General features: G+C 38.6%; 1 protein-coding gene across 1 annotated transcript in view; it reads left to right on the top strand.

Annotated features, from left to right (window-relative positions):
• Positions 1–22066, top strand: part of ZBBX (zinc finger B-box domain containing) — a 508142-nt gene that overhangs the window by 130406 nt on the left and 355670 nt on the right. The window contains exon 6 of the mRNA XM_053711814.1: positions 15787–15945. Within this exon, the coding sequence (XP_053567789.1) occupies positions 15787–15945 (159 nt within the window). The remainder of the gene's footprint in view (positions 1–15786; positions 15946–22066) is intronic.

Genomic DNA, 22066 nt, shown 5'->3' with positions numbered 1-22066 from the left:
TCTTCAAAATTCGTTTTTGAGGGAGGTAATCAGTCACAGCAGACCTGTGACAGTGTGTTTGACTGTGATAAAAGCGTTAAATCTTAATTTGATTATCCGTTTTTGGGTATTGAGGGGTTAATCATCCTTTTGCTAATGGGTGCAATCCTCTGCTAATTAATACATTTACTGTTAAAAATTGTTGACTATAACTGAATTAGTTCATTGTTATTCAACTGTGTTTTTGAAAAGCGCTGCAGCGTTTTTTATATTGCTTGTAAACTTATTGAAAGTGATTTCCAAGCTTGCTAGCTTCATTGCTAGTCTGTTTAAACATGTCTGATACAGAGGAATCTGCTTGTTCATTATGTTTAAAAGCCGATGTGGAGCCCAATAGAAATATGTGTACCAATTGTATTGATATTACTTTAAATAAAAGTCAGTCTTTACCGATAAAAAAATTATCACCAGACAACGAGGGGGAAGTTATGCCGTCTAACTCTCCTCACGTGTCAGTACCTTCGTCTCCCGCTCGGGAGGTGCGTGAGATTGAGGCGCCAAGTACATCAAGGCCCTTACAAATCACTTTACATGATATGGCTAATGTTATGAAAGAAGTATTATACAATATTCCCGAATTAAGAGGCAAGCGCGATAGCTCTGGGTTAAGGACAGAGCGCGCCGATGACACGAGAGCCATGTCTGATACTGCGTCACAAATTGCAGAACATGAGGACGGAGAGCTTCATTCTGTGGGTGACGGTTCTGATTCGGGGAGACCGGATTCAGAAATTTCAAATTTTAAATTTAAGCTTGAGAACCTCTGCGTGTTGCTAGGGGAGGTGTTAGCGGCTCTGAATGATTGTGACACGGTGGCAATCCCAGAGAAATTATGTAGGCTGGATAAATACTATGCGGTACCGGTGTATACTGACGTTTTTCCTATACCAAAAAGGCTTGCAAAGATTATTAGCAAGGAGTGGGATAGACCCGGTGTGCCTTTTTCCCCTCCTCCGATATTTAGAAAAATGTTCCCTATAGACACCACCACACGAGACTTATGGCAGACGGTCCCTAAGGTGGAGGGAGCAGTTTCTACTTTAGCCAAGCGTACCACTATCCCGGTGGAGGATAGCTGTGCTTTCTCAGATCCAATGGATAAAAAATTAGAGGGTTACCTTAAGAAAATGTTTGTTCAACAAGGTTTTATATTACAGCCTCTTGCATGCATTGCGCCTGTCACTGCTGCAGCGGCATTCTGGTTTGAGTCTCTGGAAGAGGCGATTCGCACAGCACCATTGGATGAGACTTTGAGCAAGCTTAGAACACTTAAGCTGGCTAATGCGTTTGTTTCGGATGCCGTAGTGCATTTAACCAAATTTACGGCTAAGAATTCCGGATTCGCCATACAGGCGCGCAGAGCGCTATGGCTTAAATCCTGGTCAGCAGATGTAACTTCTAAGTCTAAACTACTGAACATTCCTTTCAAAGGGCAGACCTTATTCGGGTCCGGCTTGAAGGAAATTATTGCTGACATTACTGGAGGTAAGGGCCACACCCTTCGTCAGGACAGGGCCAAATCAAAGGCCAAACAGTCTAATTTTCGTGCCTTTCGTAATTTCAAGGCAGGAGCAGCATCAGCTTCCTCCGCTCCAAAACAGGAAGGAACTACTGCTTGTTACAGACAGGGTTGGAAAGGCAACCAGTCATGGAACAAGGGCAAGCAGGCCAGAAAGCCTACTCCCGCCCCTAAGACAGCATGAAGACAGGGCCCCCTTTCCGGAGACGGATCTAGTGGGGGGCCGACTTTCTCTCTTCGCCCAGGCTTGGGCAAGGGATGTACAGGATCCCTGGACGTTGGAGATTATATCTCAGGGATACCTTCTGGATTTCAAAACTTCTCCTCCACAAGGGAGGTTTCATCTGTCAAGGTTATCAACAAACCTAGTAAAGAAAGAGGCATTTCTACAATGTGTACAAGATCTCTTAGTGATGGGAGTGATCCACCCAGTTCCGCGAACGGAACAAGGGCAAGGGTTTTACTCAAATCTGTTTGTGGTTCCCAAAAAAGAGGGAACCTTCAGACCAATCTTAGACTTAAAAATCTTAAACAAATTCCTAAGGGTTCCATCGTTCAAGATGGAAACCATTCGGACCATCCTACCCATGATCCAAGAGGGTCAATATATGACCACAGTGGACTTAAAGGATGCTTACCTTCACATACCGATTCACAAACATCATTATCGGTACCTAAGGTTTGCCTTTCTAGACAGGCATTACCAGTTTGTAGCTCTTCCCTTCGGGTTAGCTACGGCCCCGAGAATTTTTACAAAGGTTCTGGGCTCACTTCTGGCGGTACTAAGACCACGAGGCATAGCGGTGGCTCCGTACCTAGACGACATTCTGATACAAGCGTCAAGTTTTCAAAATGCAAAGTCTCATACAGAGATAGTTCTAGCATTTCTAAGGTCGCATGGGTGGAAAGTGAACGTGGAAAAGAGTTCTCTGTTACCACTCACAAGGGTTTCTTTTCTAGGGACTCTTATAGATTCGGTAGAAATGAAGATTTACCTGACGGAGTCCAGGTTATCAAAACTTCTAAATGCTTGCCGTGCCCTTCATTCCATTCCACACCCGTCAGTAGCTCAGTGCATGGAAGTAATCGGCTTAATGGTAGCGGCAATGGACATAGTACCATTTGCGCGCCTGCATCTCAGACCGCTGCAATTGTGCATGCTAAGTCAGTGGAATGGGGATTACTCAAATTTTTCCCCTTTACTAAATCTGGATCAAGAATCCAGAGATTCTCTTCTATGGTGGCTTTCTCGGCCCCACCTGTCCAAGGGGATGACCTTTCGCAGACCAGATTGGACAATTGTAACAACAGATGCCAGCCTTCTAGGGTGGGGTGCAGTCTGGAACTCCCTGAAGGCTCAGGGATCGTGGACTCAGGAGGAGAAACTCCTCCCAATAAACATTCTAGAATTAAGAGCAATATTCAATGCTCTTCTAGCTTGGCCTCAGTTAGCAACACTGAGGTTCATCAGATTTCAGTCGGACAACATCACGACTGTGGCTTACATCATCAAGGGGGAACCAGGAGTTCCCTAGCGATGGTGGAAGTCTCGAAGATAATTCGCTGGGCAGAGTCTCACTCTTGCCACCTGTCAGCGATCTACATCCCAGGCGTGGAGAACTGGGAGGTGGATTTTCTAAGTCGCCAGACTTTTCATCCGGGGGAGTGGGAACTTCACCCGGAGGTATTTGCTCAACTGATTCGTCATTGGGGCAAACCGGATCTGGATCTCATGGCATCTCGCCAGAACGCCAAGCTTCCTTGTTACGGATCCAGGTCCAGGGACCCGGGAGCGGTGCTGGTAGATGCACTAGCAGCCCCTTGGGTTTTCAACATAGCTTATGTGTTTCCACCTTTTCCATTGCTACCTCGACTGATTGCCAGGATCAAACAGGAGAGAGCATCGGTGATTCTGATAGCGCCTGCGTGGCCACGCATAACCTGGTATGCAGACCTAGTGGACATGTCGTCCTGTCCACCATGGTCTCTACCCCTGAGGCAGAACCTTCTAATTCAGGGTCCTTTCAACCATCCAAACCTAATTTCTCTGAGGCTGACTGCTTGGAAATTGAACGCTTGATTCTATCAAAGCGTGGGTTTTCGGATTCGGTTATTGATACATTAATACAGGCTCGGAAACCTGTTACCAGAAAAATTTACCATAAGATATGGCGTAAATATTTATATTGGTGTGAATCCAAGGGTTACTCATGGAGTAAGGTTAGGATTCCTAGGATATTGTCCTTTCTACAAGAGGGTTTAGAAAAGGGCTTATCCGCTAGTTCACTAAAGGGATAGATTTCTGCTCTGTCTATTCTTTTTCACAAGCGTCTGGCAGAGAATCCAGACGTTCAGGCCTTTTGTCAGGCTTTGGCTAGAATTAAGCCTGTGTTTAAAACTGTTGCTCCTCCTTGGAGCTTAAACTTGGTTCTTAAAGTTCTTCAGGGTGTTCAGTTTTGAACCCCTTCATTCCATTGATATTAAACTTTTATCTTGGAAAGTTCTGTTTTTGATGGCTATTTCCTCGGCTCGGAGAGTTTCTGAGTTATCTGCCTTACATTGTGATTCCCCTTATCTGATCTTTCATTCAGACAAGGTAGTCCTGCGTACTAAACCTGGGTTTTTACCTAAGGTAGTTTCTAACAGGAATATCAATCAAGAAATTGTTGTTCCATCTTTATGTCCTAATCCTTCTTCAAAGAAGGAACGTCCCTGAAGTTCTTACAGGCAACTAAAGATTTTCAACAAACTTCTTCTCTGTTTGTCGTTTACTCTGGACAGAGTAGAGGTCAAAAGGCTTCTGCTACCTCTCTCTCTTTTTGGCTTCGTAGCATAATACGTTTAGCCTATGAGACTGCTGGACAGCAGCCTCCTGAACGAATTACAGCTCATTCCACTAGAGCTGTGGCTTCCACTTGGGCCTTTAAGAATGAGGCCTCTGTTGAACAGATTTGCAAGGCTGCAACTTGGTCTTCACTTCATACATTTTCCAAATTTGATACTTTTGCTTCTTCGAAAGCTGTTTTTGGGAGAAAGGTTCTACAGGCAGTGGTTCCTTCTGTTTAAAGTCCCTGCCTTGTCCCTCCCATCATCCGTGTACTTTAGCTTTGGTATTGGTATCCCATAAGTAATGGATGACCCGTGGACTGAACACACTTAACAAGAGAAAACATAATTTATGCTTACCTGATAAATTTATTTCTCTTGTAGTGTGTTCAGTCCACGGCCCGCCCTGTCTTTTTTGAGGCAGGTTCTAAATTTTTAAATTATAACTCCAGTCACCACTGCACCCTATAGTTTTCTCCTTTCTCGTCTTGTTTCGGTCGAATGACTGGATATGACATGTGAGGGGAGGAGCTATATAGCAGCTCTGCTTGGGTGATCCTCTTGCAACTTCCTGTTGGGAAGGAGAATATATCCCATAAGTAATGGATGACCCGTGGACTGAACACACTACAAGAGAAATACATTTATCAGGTAAGCATAAATTATGTTTTTTTAGAATATTTACTTTACAGCATTTTTTTCATACCTGTCTAAAACTTGTGGACAGTACTTGCACAGAAAAGAGTTAATGTGTTGGTATCTAGAGCAGACATCCTCAAACTTGGCCCTCCAGAGGTTTTGGAACTACATTTCCCATGATGCTCAGCCAGCATATCAGCTGAGTGCAATGGTGTAAAAAATAGGAAATCTGTGTAGCAAAGCAATTTTTTTATGCACTTGTATCTTTCTCAAGTAGATTGTCAAGGTGCTATTGTTTTTATTGAAATATATATATATATATATATATATATATATATAATTTTTTTTATTTTTTATGAAATAATTTTTATTGAGGTTTTGCGCAAGAAAAGATTACAAATAATGTCATGACATAAATGACAACATTTTTATGGGAAACATTACGATGATGTATACAGAAGACAAAATAAATGCTAAAATATAAAAATCTGAAACCTCCGTTTTAAAGTTATGATTGCTTTTATGAGTGACTAATGAGCTGGCCACTTATGGGCCCTTTGATATTGGAAACACTGGTTAGGCATGTTAGTCAATTTGAGGACCCTATTGGGTCTAATGACACTTAGTAGGTAGATAAGTAGGGATATTATCAGCGGGTAAACACCGCTTGGAATTGGGGGGGGGGGGGGCAAATTGATGAACAAGTACTATGGGAACTTGGTGGGCAAAAAATAATAATATAAACTGGAATATAGTGCCGCGCTGTACATCACTTTATTATTCTGTTTACTAAAGTAAATGCGCCCAATTAGCATAAAGGGAAGGGACATATGTACTAACTGGTTTATAGTAAACCTATCTCATTTTAAGAATTAAACAGACGTAGGGTCTGCTTTTTAGTCAAGTAGGTAAGATATATCTCAAAACAGTAGGCTTAGCAACATGGATATAGGACACTTTATCTAATAAAATTTAGTTATATATAACAATGACTAAATATATCCTACTTTATAAGTCTGTCCCACCTCTCTGTCCGAGAGAGCTAATGATACACTAGGTAAGGTGCCAAGAACATTTGATAAACCCTTATTGTAATTAGGTATGAGACAGCAGCTAAATAAATAGAGTGCCCCGTCTTCTTTATCTTAAAATGTAAGGTCTTCTCTCAAAGTGGAACCAAGATATGTAACTCTATGTTGTGCCACCTTGGCCGCAGGTGGCTTCTCAAGCGCATTACTATAGTCCCATAGCAGGAGGAAATCTATTACACCCATTCAAGCTATATTTACGCAGAGTCTAAAGGGTTGCTAATATATAGGCACAAAGTCTTATGTTAGCGGGTATAATAGTGGCTTAGCTACTGCTCTGACGTATAGGTATCATTAGGCTTAACCAACTAGAAGATCACACTAGAACTCTAATAATTGATTAAGCAATACCTGTTGCATAAAGAGACATCACATATAACAGTATAGTTCTATGGGGAAAAAAAGAAGGATAAAACATATATAACATCCTAGAGGCAGCTCTAATCTTCAAATAAGCAGTAATCAGCAACAAAAACAATTCCCAATGAGGGAACTGAGGGGACGCGCTCTGGATAATCAGTACCGGTGATGGTTACGTGATTAATGGGTGTTAGTCAGAAAGTCGGATAAGAAATTCAACCAAAAAACAGAATAGTAAAAAGTGTATATCACCCAAAATGGCAAAAAAATAATAAACAGGATCTTGTCACATAGATTTCTTCTGTCAGGAGGCCGCTCCTCTGGTTCCCGGTGTGTGGGATAATCTAAGTGATCAGAAAAGAGAAAGAGGGTGCCTGATAGTGTGAATCGGTCTGGGTAACACTGCTAGATTAATGAAATAGAGAGGCTTACCAGATTAAATTGCACCGTACTTGTGACCGGTGCCAAAAGACAGGCTAGCACTCTACAGTGGCTAGTACACTGGTCCGGTTTGCCGGTCAGCAGTAGCTCCAAGAAATCTTTGTCCGGTATCGACTGCAAATCCTCTGAGTGGGTCCCAGCTGTATTCCAGGAATTACCAATTGGTGAATCAGGTAGAAAGGTGTTTCCTTTGGAAAGGATATAAAGACAACTTCCAAAGTTTCAAATATAAAAAGAAACTTTATTTCTCGTATCTCTGCAACGCGTTATACGAGAAATAAAGTTTTTTTATATTTGAAACTTTGGAAGTTGTCTTTATATCCTTTTCAAAGGAAACACCTTTATACCTGATTCACCAATTAGTAATCAGCAACATCAAAGGTTACCGCTAACGTTTAGGTAGATAGTCCAAACCCTAGGAGCTAAACTGAACTGAGATCAGATTAACCATCTAATTCCTGCTCTCACATATAATGAATATAAATGTCATAGGAGCTTATCATTGAATAGTATACAGAGAGTGGTAAAACATTAAATACTAGGCGGAATAGATACTAAATACCTAGATGAGAACAATATTTGAATATACTGTAACTTACAGTATATGCTCCATGTATAACCAGAGTCGCATAGTGATATAAAAGTTACATTACTAAATTAGAAACATTCTATAATGAACTGGAGTCATCCTAGCCAAGGTGTATGAGAATAAATAATAAGATGTCATGAGCATTTAATATGAGTGTAACATTGGATAATACAGTGCTTATGTACCATAAATACAAGTAACAACTTACCCATCAAGCATTATGGTAGGATATCTGAGATCATGGAGCTGCTATTTAACTTAGTAAATGCTGTCGACTATTTGTGTGCTATGAATCAGTGCTCTTTCATATTGTTCTCTAGGGTTTTACAGGTCTATGACAGTTCACAATTAAGAAGCTCATGTGTACTAGGGCTATATCTCCATTATAATTAAAAACATTTCCTTTACAAATGTATATAGAGAAGGCATGTATGCATAATTGGTATGTTGAGCAGGGGCTCTGTCACCGCACTACTTACTTGGTTAATGTGGCTAAAAATTGCTTAGAGCCTCTTGCTATACATGATCATCTAACTCCATCGCTGGCTGAGGGAGAGAGAGGAATGATATCTCCCGATAATGCAGAACCTCCTTCCTATAATGTGTGAGAGAGAGTAGTATCTCTATAATATAATGTCACCTAAAGCTGTGTAGTAGAGCACACAAAAAACAAACAAAAATAAAAATAGTATTACAAATATACCAATCCAAATGTTAATGCGTAATACACCTAAATATAGGTAGTGAATGCTAGTGGCTATGATAAAAGGGTGAAGAGCGTGATATGTGCCATAATAGCCTTAGTATGGCAGTGATAAATGCAGAGAAAGGAATAGGGAGTTCTCCCGTAATTATTAATAGGATACATAAACATATAACAGAAGCATTTATGAGTGTGTGTGTGTATGTATCTGTGTGTGTGTGTATATATATATATATATATATATATATATATATATATATATATATATATATATATATATATATAAACACAGGAATGGACCGCACTCACAGACTGGACTGGGTACACATCCTAAGCCACAGCAAACTCCACAGCCCTGAACACTGACAGACAGCTCCAAAGTTCCCAGCAACCCGGGCAGTTAACCCGAAAGCAGCCTAGGTGACAGGTCCGCAGGGAAGCATTACAAACATTATCAACACAACACACAGAAAACTTGGCACTCACCAGCAGATTCACATAATGTTTAAAAGCAAAACTGGGGGAAGTCAGTTACATTTGGTAAAGCTTCAGGGCTTTACCCCCCATGACTGGGACAGTGGCAGCTATCTCTCCACAATCTTCTCGTTCTAAGGAGTCAACTGTTTCTCTAACCTCTGGTAGATGTGCAGCAATGCTGGAACCGGCATCCAGTGTCACTATCAAGGTAGACATTTTCTGTGCCACAAGGGCATTGTCTTCTGTAGTGATGTTCACTGCCAAGCTCGATCTAGGCTTCAAGGCCTTGCCCCCGACAGCTGGGACAATGGCGGATACACCTCCACAGTCACCTCGATCCAAGGAGTCGGCTGTTTCTCCCACCTCTGCTAGTTGCTCACCGGCGCTGAAGCTGAAATCCGACCTCTCTGTCAGGGTAAGTATTTTCTGTACAAACAGGGCATCACCCTCTGAAGTAGCGTGTTGGGGAACTTCCATGACTGAGAGATTGGATCTTTGTGATGGGGAGGAGGAGGGCACAGCTGGTAGTTTAATTGCTGTGGTTTCCTTATGTGGGATCTGGATTCCTCTCCTAGAATGTTCCGCTCTGTTACAAGTACTTCATGTAGCTGGAGAAAGTGAGTTTCTAACTTTGTCTCTAGCTTTTGTAGCAGGAGTATGACTGCCGCCATTTTAGATAAGGATCAGCTTTAGTGTGAGTTAGTTATCCTTTTAGACAGTTAGTAGTATATGCCAGGCGTTGTTGCTTTGTCTATCGATATAGGTACTCACTGCAAAATTTACTGCCACTTGTATACCACTTGTATATTGAGCTGTCAAATGACTCTCCGATCTATATTGTGTGATGCCACGCGGTTAACCCAAAGCAAGAGAGTGAAATCGCTGTCAAATATCCACTCCTCCAACCCTTCCAAAGCTCAGTTACTGAACCTATTCTCTCTGATGTATAAATTATAGAAAGCTGATTATAATTTCTATGGTTAATAGCTGTTATAGGGTATATAAGATCAGGAGCTTCATCAAGACAGTCTTGCTTCTTTGGTAGCTAGCTCCACCCCGTAAATAAATATTTCTTTCATGTAATTAGCAAGAGTCCATGAGCTAGTGACGTATGGGATATACATTCCTACCAGGAGGGGCAAAGTTTCCCAAACCTCAAAATGCCTATAAATACACCCCTCACCACACCCACAAATCAGTTTTACAAACTTTGCCTCCCATGGAGGTGGTGAAGTAAGTTTGTGCTAGATTCTACGTTGATATGCGCTTCGCAGCAGGCTGGAGCCCGGTTTTCCTCTCAGAGTGCAGTGAATGTCAGAGGGATGTGAAGAGAGTATTGCCTATTTGAATTCAATGATCTCCTTCTACGGGATCTATTTCATAGGTTCTCTGTTATCGGTCGTAGAGATTGATCTCTTACCTCCCTTTTCAGATCGACGATATACTCTTATATATACCATTACCTCTACTGATTCTCGTTTCAGTACTGGTTTGGCTTTCTACTACATGTAGATGAGTGTCCTGGGGTAAGTAAGTCTTATTTTCTGTGACACTCTAAGCTATGATTGGGCACTTTTATATAAAGTTCTAAATATATGTGTTTAAACATTTATTTGCCTTGATTCAGGATGTTCAATATTCCTTATTTCAGACAGTCAGTTTCATTATTTGTGATAATGCATTTGAATAATACATTTTTCTTACCTTTAAAAATTTGACTTTTTTCCTGTGGGCTGTTAGGCTCGCGGGGGCTGAAAATGCTTCTTTTTATTGCGTCATTCTTGGCGCAAAAAAATTTTCTTAGTCATTTCCGGCGTCATTCTTGTCACCGGAAGTTGTTTGTATTTGCGTAATTTTTTTGAAGTTTTTGCACCAAAGATGTCGGCGTCACCGGATGTGGCGTCATTTTTGGCGCCAAAGCATTTAGGCGCCAAATAATGTGGGCATCATTATTGTCTCCACATTATTTAAGTCTCATTGTTTATTTACTTCTGGTTGCTAGAAGCTTGTTCATTGGCATTTTTTCCCATTCCTGAAACTGTCATTTAAGGAATTTGATAAATTTTCCTTTATATGTTGTTTTTTCTATTACATATTGCAAGATGTCTCAGATTGACCCTGGATCAGAAGCTACTTCTGGAAATTTGCTGCCTGATGCTGGATCTACCAAAGTTAAGTGCATTTGTTGTAAACTTATGGTAACTGTCCCTCCGGCTGTTGTTTGTGATGAATGTCATGATAAACTTGCTAATGCAGATAATATTTCCTTTAGTAATGTTCCATTACCTGTTGCTGTTCCATCAACATCTAATACTCAGGGGTGTTCCTGTTAACATAAGAGATTTTGTTTCTAAATCTATTAGGAAGGCTATGTCTGTTATTCCTCATTCCAGTAAACGTAAAAAGACTTTTAAAACTTCTCATTTATCAGATGAATTTTTAAATGAACATCATCATTCTGATTCTGTTTCGGATGATGATTTCTCTGGTTCAGAGGATTCTGTTTCAGAAATTGACACTGATAAATCTTCATATTTATTTAAAATGGAATTTATTCGTTCTTTACTTAAAGAAGTCTTAATTGCATTAGAAATAGAGGAATCTGGTCCTCTTGATACTAAATCTAAACGTTTAAATACGTTTTTTAAACCTCCTGTAGTTATTCCGGAAGTTTTTCCCGTCCCCTAATTTCAAGGGAATGGAATAATCTGGGTAATTCTTTTACTCCTTCTAAAAGGTTTAAGAAATTGTATCCTGTGCCATCTAACAGATTAGAGTTTTGGGACAAAATCCATAAAGTTGATGGGGCTATCTCTACTCTTGCTAAACGTACTACTATTCCTACGGCAGATAGTACTTCTCCAAGATTCTAAAGGAGCGTTCGTTGTTCTGCTGGTGGATCCAGCATGGCCTCACAGGTTTTGGTATGCGGATCTTGTTCGAATGGCTACTTGCCAACCGTGGACTCTTCCGTTAAGACCAGACCTTCTATCGCAAGGTCCTTTTTTCCATCAGGATCTCAAATCCTTAAATTTGAAGGTATGGAGATTGAACGCTTGATTCTCAGTCATAGAGGTTTCTCTGACTCTGTAATTAATACTATGTTACAGGCTCGTAAATCTGTGTCTAGGAAGATATATTATCGAGTCTGGAAGACTTACATTTCTTGGTGTTCTTCTCATCATTTTTCTTGGCATTCTTTTAGAATTCCTAGAATTTTACAGTTTCTTCAGGATGGTTTGGATAAAGGTTTGTCTGCAAGTTCCTTGAAAGGACAAATTTCTGCTCTTTCTGTGTTGTTTCATAGAAAGATTGCTAATCTTCCTGATATTCATTGTTTTGTACAGGCTTTGGTTCGTATAAAACCTGTCATTAAGTCAATTTCTCCTCCTTGGAGTTTGAATTTGGTTTTGGGGGCTCTTCAAGCTCCTCCGTTTGAACCTATGCATTCGCTGGATATTAAATTACTTTCTTGGAAAGTTTTGTTTCTTTTGGCCATCTCTTCTGCTAGAAGAGTTTCTGAATTATCTGCTCTTTCTTGTGAGTCTCCTTTTCTGATTTTTCATCAGGATAAGGCGGTGTTACGAACTTCATTTAAATTTTTACCTAAGGTTGTGAATTCTAACAACATTAGTAGAGAAATTGTGGTTCCTTCATTGTGTCCTAATCCTAAGAATTCTAAGGAAAGATTGTTGCATTCTTTGGATGTAGTTAGAGCTTTGAAATATTATGTTGAAGCTACTAAAGATTTCCGAAAGACTTCTATTCTATTTGTTATCTTTTCCGGTTCCAGGAAAGGCCAGAAGGCTTCTGCCATTTCTTTGGCATCTTGGTTAAAGTCTTTGATTCATCATGCTTATCTTGAGTCGGGCAAAACTCAGCCTCAAAGGATTACAGCTCATTCTACTAGGTCAGTTTCTACTTCCTGGGCGTTTAGGAATGAAGCTTCGGTTGATCAGATTTGCAAAGCAGCAACTTGGTCTTCTTTGCATACTTTTACTAAATTCTACCATTTTGATGTGTTTTCTTCTTCTGAAGCAGTTTTTGGTAGAAAAGTACTTCAGGCAGCTGTTTCAGTTTGATTCTTCTGCTTATATTTTCAGTTTTTTTCATTATAAGATTGAAACTTTATTTTGGGGTGTGGTTGGTTTTTCAGCGGAATTGGCTGTCTTTATTTTATCCCTCCCTCTCTAGTGACTCTTGCGTGGAAGTTCCACATCTTGGGTATTCATTATCCCATACGTCACTAGCTCATGGACTCTTGCTAATTACATGAAAGAAAACATAATTTATGTAAGAACTTACCTGATAAATTCATTTCTTTCATATTAGCAAGAGTCCATGAGGCCCACCCTTTTTATGGTGGTTATGATTTTTTTTGTATAAAGCATAATTATTCCTTATTTTTTTATGCTTTCGCACTTTTTTCTTATCACCCCACTTCTTGGCTATTCGTTAAACTGATTTGTGGGTGTGGTGAGAGGTGTATTTATAGGCATTTTGAGGTTTGGGAAACTTTGCCCCTCCTGGTAGGAATGTATATCCCATACGTCACTAGCTCATGGACTCTTGCTAATATGAAAGAAATGAATTTATCAGGTAAGTTCTTACATAAATTATGTTTTTGTTAGTGGTATGCATACTTGTTAATTTCTGCTATATAAGAACCACTGAATGCCTATGATGCCTATGTCTGTGTCTTTGTAGACCAAGAGAAGCTTGGCATGCTGGTGTTCTAGACCAGTTATGGTTACCTTGACACCTCAGATGTTTTGGAACTATATTTTACACAATACTTTGGCACTCTGCAGTCTAGTTGAGCATCATGGGAAATGTAGTTCTGCAACCTCAGGGGTGTCTAGATTAACCATCAATGGTCTAGACTGTCTAAGCCAGATGTTTGTGTTGCTGTTTTAATCCTCTCCCGTGCTAAGGGCTCATTTGATTATTAATTACTATATCTAATTGTCTTCTTGTCTCTTAATACAATCATATTTTGAGTAGTTTGTGATTTGGGTTTGTCCCAGTACACAATCTCTGTATCTTTCTGATATGTGCTTGTTTTTTTTAGTTCGATTGGTTCTATTTCTTTGATCCTGTTTTTTCCTATATGCATTTTTTTTCTCTTTCTTTGGATTTCAGTCACCTTAGTGGTTCTATTTTGTCCAGTGCATGTTTGTGCACAATGTATTTAAAGGAATGTGCCTGGCAAGCAAGCCTGCATATGGGGTGTACGTGGAAATCAGCATCTATTTTCTAAAGGCAAAACCAGAAGAATGGTAAAATATGTTGAGTATTGAAGACATTTTTCTTTTAAACTGTAACATATTGCAAAGTTGTATACTAATTATGCTTTATAGGGTTATTATGGTAAAAAAAAGCACTTGCTCTAATTCATTAGAGAATCTCATTGTAAGAATAGCAACTCTCCACCACTATAAATTTAACCCCTGCAATAGGTTAAACACATAGTAGAAATACAGCTCAGGAGCTGCAACACCAATGTTACTAGCATTGCTAATTTGTGTCAGCAGCAGTTTAGAATTTTGCATTTGAGTAGATTAGTAGCATTTTGTCTCCTAACTACTAACTTTTTTCACTACATTGCAAATTGTCTAAATAAAAAAAAAAGCATCCCAAAAACACAACAAAGTGTAGTTTGCGGTTGTTTTTTTTTTTATAAATCCTGATTAGTTCAGGAATACCCCTTGGAAACCACTTCAGTACATTAACCTGTGAATGAGTTTATGCACTGTTCTGAGATGTCCCTGGGTAGCACGTAGCTGGATCAGGTACGGGATATTTAAGGATAAAGTACAGTATAAATTCCAATCTGGAAGGATGAAAAAAACTATTTGTTTTATTTTGTTTGCTTTTTAAGCTTTGTTGTGGAATATTTTGCTGACTTCCACTTCCTAACAAAGGGACCTTAGTATCTGTAAATGTGAGTCTCTATAGATATCCATTAACATTATCATCTGTACATAACTTTTTTGCTATATTTTATTCTGTTTTCACTTTTCCCTTTCAAAGGTAATTATGCTGGTTTCATTTTAAATGTAAACGTCTTTTACTGTTTTAGTATAATGTATTTTTATTTTTGTTTGCCATAAAATAGGGGATTTCAAAATGTATTATTTTTATTATTATTATTACTTAAGGGGGTTGCAGCAGAGAAACGTGTTCCTGTCCTGAATAAATCAGCAATTTCTTTTCGGACTTGCAGATAAATGCCCATTTCTACCAATAGACGTATAAAGATTGTTTTTATCACCAATGACAATAAACTACTGCAGCACCAGTTTAATTTACAGTTTAACATTTTCATAAGCAAAAGCACATTTTTAACGTGTTTAAAATGCTGCTGTTTCATGTGAACTCTTTATTTTTTAAGCACAATGTCCCTTTAAATCTATTAGCATTTTATTATTTTATGGTACAAGATATTTGCATTGCAGATGCTGCATATGCATTCTTGTTTAATGAGCTTTCTGGTCTTATAGTTCTGTAACCTTACAGTGAGTTTGATATTTGTAGCTAGTGATTTGTATAGTATGGAAATTAATATTTTAAATATGCAGACTTACATAAGTAGCATCCTCTTTAGATTCACCTGCATACCATATGAAAGGGAATATAAAATTAACTTGCTCTGGCTTTAGTTTTTTAACTTAATTGAACTACTCGTGCCAACACATGCAAAGCTTTGAGTCATAAAATAAAATATGTCAAAATCCAAGGCAGCCGTGCATTGCATTCCAATTTAGGCATAACCTGGACTCAACGCTGCCTTTTTCTACTGTGGTTTCAAAAGATAAATGTACTGTATAAGCAGCAGAAGAAATTGTTGCTGGGAAAAAAAAAAACAATTCAGCTAGTCTTTAGCAGTTTTCTTAAGTACTCTTCTTCTGAGCCAATTTGCATATTATTTAAGTGACTAGCTATATGAACAATTTGCATAAATACAAAATACAACAAAAGTATAATGTCCAGTGGAAAAAAAATTATTCATGCTGTGAATCAGTGGGTTGCTAATTGTATTCATTCATGACGACTAGGGTAAAATTCTTTAGTCATTCAGATTACTTGTATTTCATTTTTGCAGTGGAAGTCTCCGACTGACAAATTAGATGCTTCATATCAACCGAAAAAAGAACAGAATTTTGATGAATCAAGAGAAAAGCTTGGTGCAGACAAAGAGATCAGTAGCAACATGGTCTCAACTGCTACCTTTTCGTCTATTCAGAAGCAGAAAATCAATGAGGTTAGTTTACATGTTCCTTGATGCAACTAAGCTTCTTAAAATATACAGAACAAATCTGTTGGGTTTTTTATTTTGAAGGAAAGTAATTGTCACGGGGTATGCATGTAGCTATATTGATCCAAAATGTACGTGAATGTGATTCATCTTTTGATAAACCAGCATGTTAATTGTACATGGTGTTCTGGCACATTATCACATGATACTGCAAAAATGCTTTCACCAAGGGTCAAACTGATGTATTTACACAAAGGGGGCGCTGACCTATGACATTAAGAAACCATTTCAAACCTGTCAGAAGAACCATGTGAGTGCTCTGCAAAAATGCATACTCTATCTGAATCATGAAAAGTTTAAATTTGAATTTGCAATTCTTCCTAATATTTCTTTAAATGTATATGCATATTCATTTTGCGTAATAGATACAATGATTTCCTCGATTAATAAAACACTAAATATTTAATGCAAATCGTACTTTTACGTTCTAAAACTTGTAATGAGAAATTAAGAGCTTTTATTAATTTAAGAGGTATATTGAAAACCTTTACGAAAACTTATCAAATGATTAATTATAAAATATTAATTACACATCATTATAGTCTACTTGCAGTGGTCAGTATTATTTAATATAAAGGCAATGCATGCATTCTAATTTTGTAAAGAATAATTTGATTCCTAATAAAATATTAATTATAGTACCTTCTTCCGTGTAAATTTTCTCCCACCCCCTCCCATATGGTTTATTATAATAAGCAATCCAAGTAGAGGGTATATATAATATAAATATATATATATATATATATGTATATATATATATGTGTATATATATATATATATATATATATATATATATATCCCTCTTAGTGTGTGGGGAGGAGAAGGAAGTCACAACATTACCGCTGTGTATTTACATGGTGTGAAAAATAGAAAAAACAAAGAGTGAGTGTAGTGCAACAAGCTGATATAATAAAATGTAACTCTTGGAAATAAAATTGATGCAAAAACCATGACAAACAAAACAGTCTTACTTGCATGTGTAATGAGCCCTACAAACAAGTCCCAAAGTATCCAGTGTGGAACTAGAAACCAAAGGTTCCACTCTATCCCGTATAGTCCACCACTGCCCAGTGATAAAATAAATCTGTGAGACCAAAAACCCTTTCTCCTCACAGTTTATGCTGTTCCTTGTAGCCGACTACCCAATTTTCCTGCAGGAGGACAAACATCTAAAACATAAAACACAGCAGAGCGCAACTGCGACTTACATAAATGCACTTGCAAAATTAAAAACAGTTGAAAGCATATAATCAGATAATTCCGGTATGCGGCACTGCACAACACCCAGCGTGGAAGTTGCAAGTAGTCTGGATCAATCAGTGCCACTTCTTGCAAATTCAAATGCCCGGTGTCTCTTAAGAAAAGTATGGTGACCTGTAGTGGGCAGGAAACCTACACACATTTTGTCTCTCACCAGAATGACTTTCTCAAGAGTATGCTCCTTGCTTATTACAGACTAGAGCATCTCTATATAGGATGGATTGCCAAATTTACCCTATCTAGGTGTAATGAACATAAGAATTGTATACCTACTTTAAAACTTTACTAATAATAACAGTAAATGCCGGAAAAAAATGCAATCAACATGATACCAACAGGAAAGAAAATTAATGACCGAAATAGAAAAAAGGAAGGTTATTTTGGTCACCTCAACTGTGTATTTGACAGTGTCAATTCTAATGTGTAAAAACTGTCATAAAACTGAATTTCTTCTATAAGGTACGACAATCCCCGGGTTCATCCTTTACTTGTGGGATATTATCCTCCTGCTAACAGGAAGTGGCAAAGAGCACCACAGTGAGACTGTCTATATAGCTCCTCCCTTAACTGCACCCCCCAGTCATTCTCTTTGCCTCCTCTAAGTACTAGGAAGGGTAAAGTGAAAGAGGTGATAAAATGTTAGTTTTTATTTTCTTCAAGCAAGAGTTTTTTATTTTAAATGGTACCGGTGTGTACTATTTACTCTCAGGCAGCAGATGGATGAAGACTTCTGCCTGGAGGCTGATGATCTTAGCATTTGTCACTAAGATCCAGAGCAGTTCCCACAGAATGGCTGAGGGGTACAAGAAACTTCAGGTGTGAGGAATGTTTTCATGCTATATAGCAGTGAGTTATGTTCAGTCAATTTTTCTGGAGAGACTGTGGTGTTTTAGAAAGGCTGACAGTATCCCCATGAGGGTAAGGGTAAGCAGTAATCCTAAGAGATATAGAAGGGTATTACTAGGCTTGCATAAGGGGCTTATAAAAATGGTTGACACTGAGTTTGGAATGTTTGTGGACAAACGTTTTGTGAACTGGGTATGCTGTTAACATTTCTTTCATGTAATTAGCAAGAGTCCATGAGCTAGTGACGTATGGGATATACATTCCTAGCAGGAGGGGCAAAGTTTCCCAAACCTCAAAATGCCTATAAATACACCCCTCACCACACCCACAAATCAGTTTTACAAACTTTGCCTCCCATGGAGGTGGTGAAGTAAGTTTGTGCTAGATTCTTCGTTGATATGCGCTTGGCAGCAGGCTGGAGCCCGGTTTTCCTCTCAGTGTGCAGTGAATGTTAGAGGGATGTGAAGAGAGTATTGCCTATTTGAATTCATTGATCTCCTTCTACGGGATCTATTTAATTGGTTCTCTGTTATCGGTCGTAGAGATTCATCTCTTACCTCCCTTTTCAGATCGACGATATACTCTTATATATACCATTACCTCTACTGATTCTCGTTTCAGTACTGGTTTGGCTTTCTACTACATGTAGATGAGTGTCCTGGGGTAAGTAAGTCTTATTTTTGTGACACTCTAAGCTATGGTTGGGCACTTTTATATAAAGTTCTAAATATATGTGTTTAAACATTTATTTGCCTTGATTCAGGATGTTCAACATTCCTTATTTCAGACAGTCAGTTTCATTATTTGGGATAATGCATTTGAATAATCAATTTTTTCTTACCTTAAAATTTGACTTTTTTTCCTGTGGGCTGTTAGGCTCGCGGGGGCTGAAAATGCTTCATTTTATTGCGTCATTCTTGGTGCGGACTTTTTTGGCACAAAAAAAATTTCTTTGTCATTTCCGGCGTCATACCTGTCGCCGGAAGTTGCGTCATTTTTTGACGTTTTTGCGCCAAACATGTCGGCGTCACCGGATGTGGCGTCATTTTTGGCGCTTAAAGCATTTAGGCGCCAAATAATGTGGGCGTCTTTTTTGGCGCTAAAAAATATGGGCGTCATTATTGTCTGCACATTATTTAAGTCTCATTGTTTATTTGCTTCTACTTGCTAGAAGCTTGTTCATTGGCATTTTTTCCCATTCCTGAAACTGTCATTTAAGGAATTTGATCAATTTTGCTTTATATGATGTTTTTTCTATTACATATTGCAAGATGTCTCAGATTGACCCTGAATCAGAAGATACTTCTGGAAAATTGCTGCCTGATGCTGGATCTACCAAAGATAAGTGTATTTGTTGTAAACTTATGGTAACTGTTCCTCCGGCTGTTGTTTGTAATGAATGTCATGACAAACTTGTTAATGCAGATAAGATTTCCTTTAGTAATGTTCCATTACCTGTTGCTGTTCCATCAACATCTAATATTCAGGGTGTTCCTGTTAACATAAGAGATTTTGTTTCTAAATCTATTGTTTCTAAATCTATTAAGATTGTTTCTAAATCTATTAGTAAACGTAAAAAGTCTTTTAAAACTTCTCATTTTTCAGATGAATTTTTAAATGAACATCATCATTCTGATTCTGATAATGATTTTTCTGGTTCAGAGGATTCTGTTTCAGAGGTTGATACTGATAAATCTTCATATTTATTTAAAATGGAATTTATTCGTTCTTTACTTAAAGAAGTCTTAATTGCATTAGAAATAGAGGAATCCGGTCCTCTTGATACTAAATCTAAACGTTTGAATACAGTTTTTAAACCTCCTGTAGTTATTCCAGAGGTTTTTCCCGTCCCTGATGCTATTTCTGAAGTAATTTCTAGGGAATGGAATAATTTGGGTAATTCATTTACTCCTTCTAAACGGTTTAAGCAATTATATCCTGTACCATCTGACAGATTAGAGTTTTGGGATAAAATCCCTAAAGTTGATGGGGCTATCTCCACTCTTGCTAAACGTACTACTATTCCTACGGCAGATAGTACTTCCTTTAAGGATCCTTTAGATAGGAAAATTGAATCCTTTCTAAGAAAAGCTTACTTATGTTCAGGTAATTTTCTTAGACCTGCTATATCTTTGGCGGATGTTGCTGCAGCTTCAACTTTCTGGTTGGAAGCTTTAGCACAACAAGTAACAGATCATAATACTCATAGCATTGTTAATCTTCTTCAACATGCTAATAACTTTATTTGTGATGCCATCTTTGATATCATTAGGGTTGATGTCAGGTATATGTCTTTAGTTATTTTAGCTAGAAGAGCGTTATGGCTTAAAACTTGGAATGCTGATATGTCTTCTAAGTCAACTTTGCTTTCCCTTTCTTTCCAAGGTAATAAATTGTTTGGTTCACAGTTGGATTCTATTATTTCAACTGTTACTGGGGGGAAAGGAACTTTTTTACCACAGGATAAAAAATCTAAAGGTAAATTTAGGTCTGCTAATCGTTTTCGTTCCTTTCGTCACAATAAGGAACAAAAACCTGATCCTTCCCCTACAGGAGCAGTATCAGTTTGGAAACCATCTCCAGTCTGGAATACATCCAAGCCTTTTAGGAAGCCAAAGCCAGCTCCCAAGTCCACATGAAGGTGCGGCCCTCATTCCAGCTCAGCTGGTAGGGGGCAGATTACGTTTTTTCAAAGAAATTTGGATCAATTCGATTCACAATCTTTGGATTCAGAATATTGTTTCACAAGGGTACAGAATAGGCTTCAAGATAAGGCCTCCTGCAAGAAGATTTTTTCTTTCCCGTGTCCCAATAAATCCAGTGAAGGCTCAAGCATTTCTGAAATGTGTTTCAGATCTAGAGTTGACTGGAGTAATTGTGCCAGTTCCAGTTTTGGAACAGGGGCTGGGGTTTTACTCAAATCTCTTCATTGTACCAAAGAAGGAGAATTCCTTCAGACCCGTTCTGGATTTAAAAATATTGAATAGTTATGTAAGGATACCAACATTCAAAATGGTAACTATAAGGACTATTCTGCCTTTTGTTCAGCAAGGGCATTATATGTCCACAATAGATTTACAAGATGCATATCTGCATATTCCGATTCATCCAGATCACTATCAGTTTCTGAGATTCTCTTTTCTGGACAAGCATTACCAGTTTGTGGCCCTGCCGTTTGGCCTAGCAACAGCTCCAAGGATTTTTACAAAGGTTCTCGGTGCCCTTCTATCTGTAATCAGAGAACATGGTATTGTGGTATTTCCTTATTTGGACGATATCTTGGTACTTGCTCAGTCTTCACATTTAGCAGAATCTCATACAAATCAACTTGTGTCGTTTCTTCAAGAACATGGTTGGAGGATCAATTTACCAAAGAGTTTGTTGATTCCTCAGACAAGGGTAACCTTTTTAGGTTTCCAGATACATTCAGTGTCCATGACTCTGTCACTGACGGACAAGAGACGTCTAAAATTGGTTTCAGCTTGTCGAAACCTTCAGTCTCAATCATTCCCTTCGGTAGCCTTATGCATGGAAATTCTAAGTCTTAATACTGCTGCATCGGACGCGATCCCCTTTGCTCATTTTCACATGCGACCTCTTCAGCTCTGTATGCTGAACCAGTGGTGCAAGGATTATACTAAGATATCACAATTAATATCTTTAAAACCGATTGTACGACACTCTCTAACGTGGTGGACCGTTCAGGGGGCTTCTTTTGTTCTTCCGACCTGGACTGTGATCTCAACAGATGCAAGTCTGACAGCTTGGGGAGCTGTATGGGGGTCTCTGACAGCACAAGGGGTTTGGGAATCTCAGGAGGCGAGATTACCAATCAACATTTTGGAACTCCGTGCGATTTTCAGAGCTCTTCAGTCATGGCCTCTTCTAAAGAGAGAGTCGTTCATTTGTTTTCAGACAGACAATGTCACAACCTTGGCATATGTCAATCATCAAGGAGGGA

This window comes from Bombina bombina, chromosome 4 (genome assembly GCF_027579735.1).
Source record: "Bombina bombina isolate aBomBom1 chromosome 4, aBomBom1.pri, whole genome shotgun sequence".
In the NCBI taxonomy this organism is placed as follows: domain Eukaryota; kingdom Metazoa; phylum Chordata; class Amphibia; order Anura; family Bombinatoridae; genus Bombina; species Bombina bombina.
This window is presented reverse-complemented; position numbering and strand designations above follow the sequence as displayed.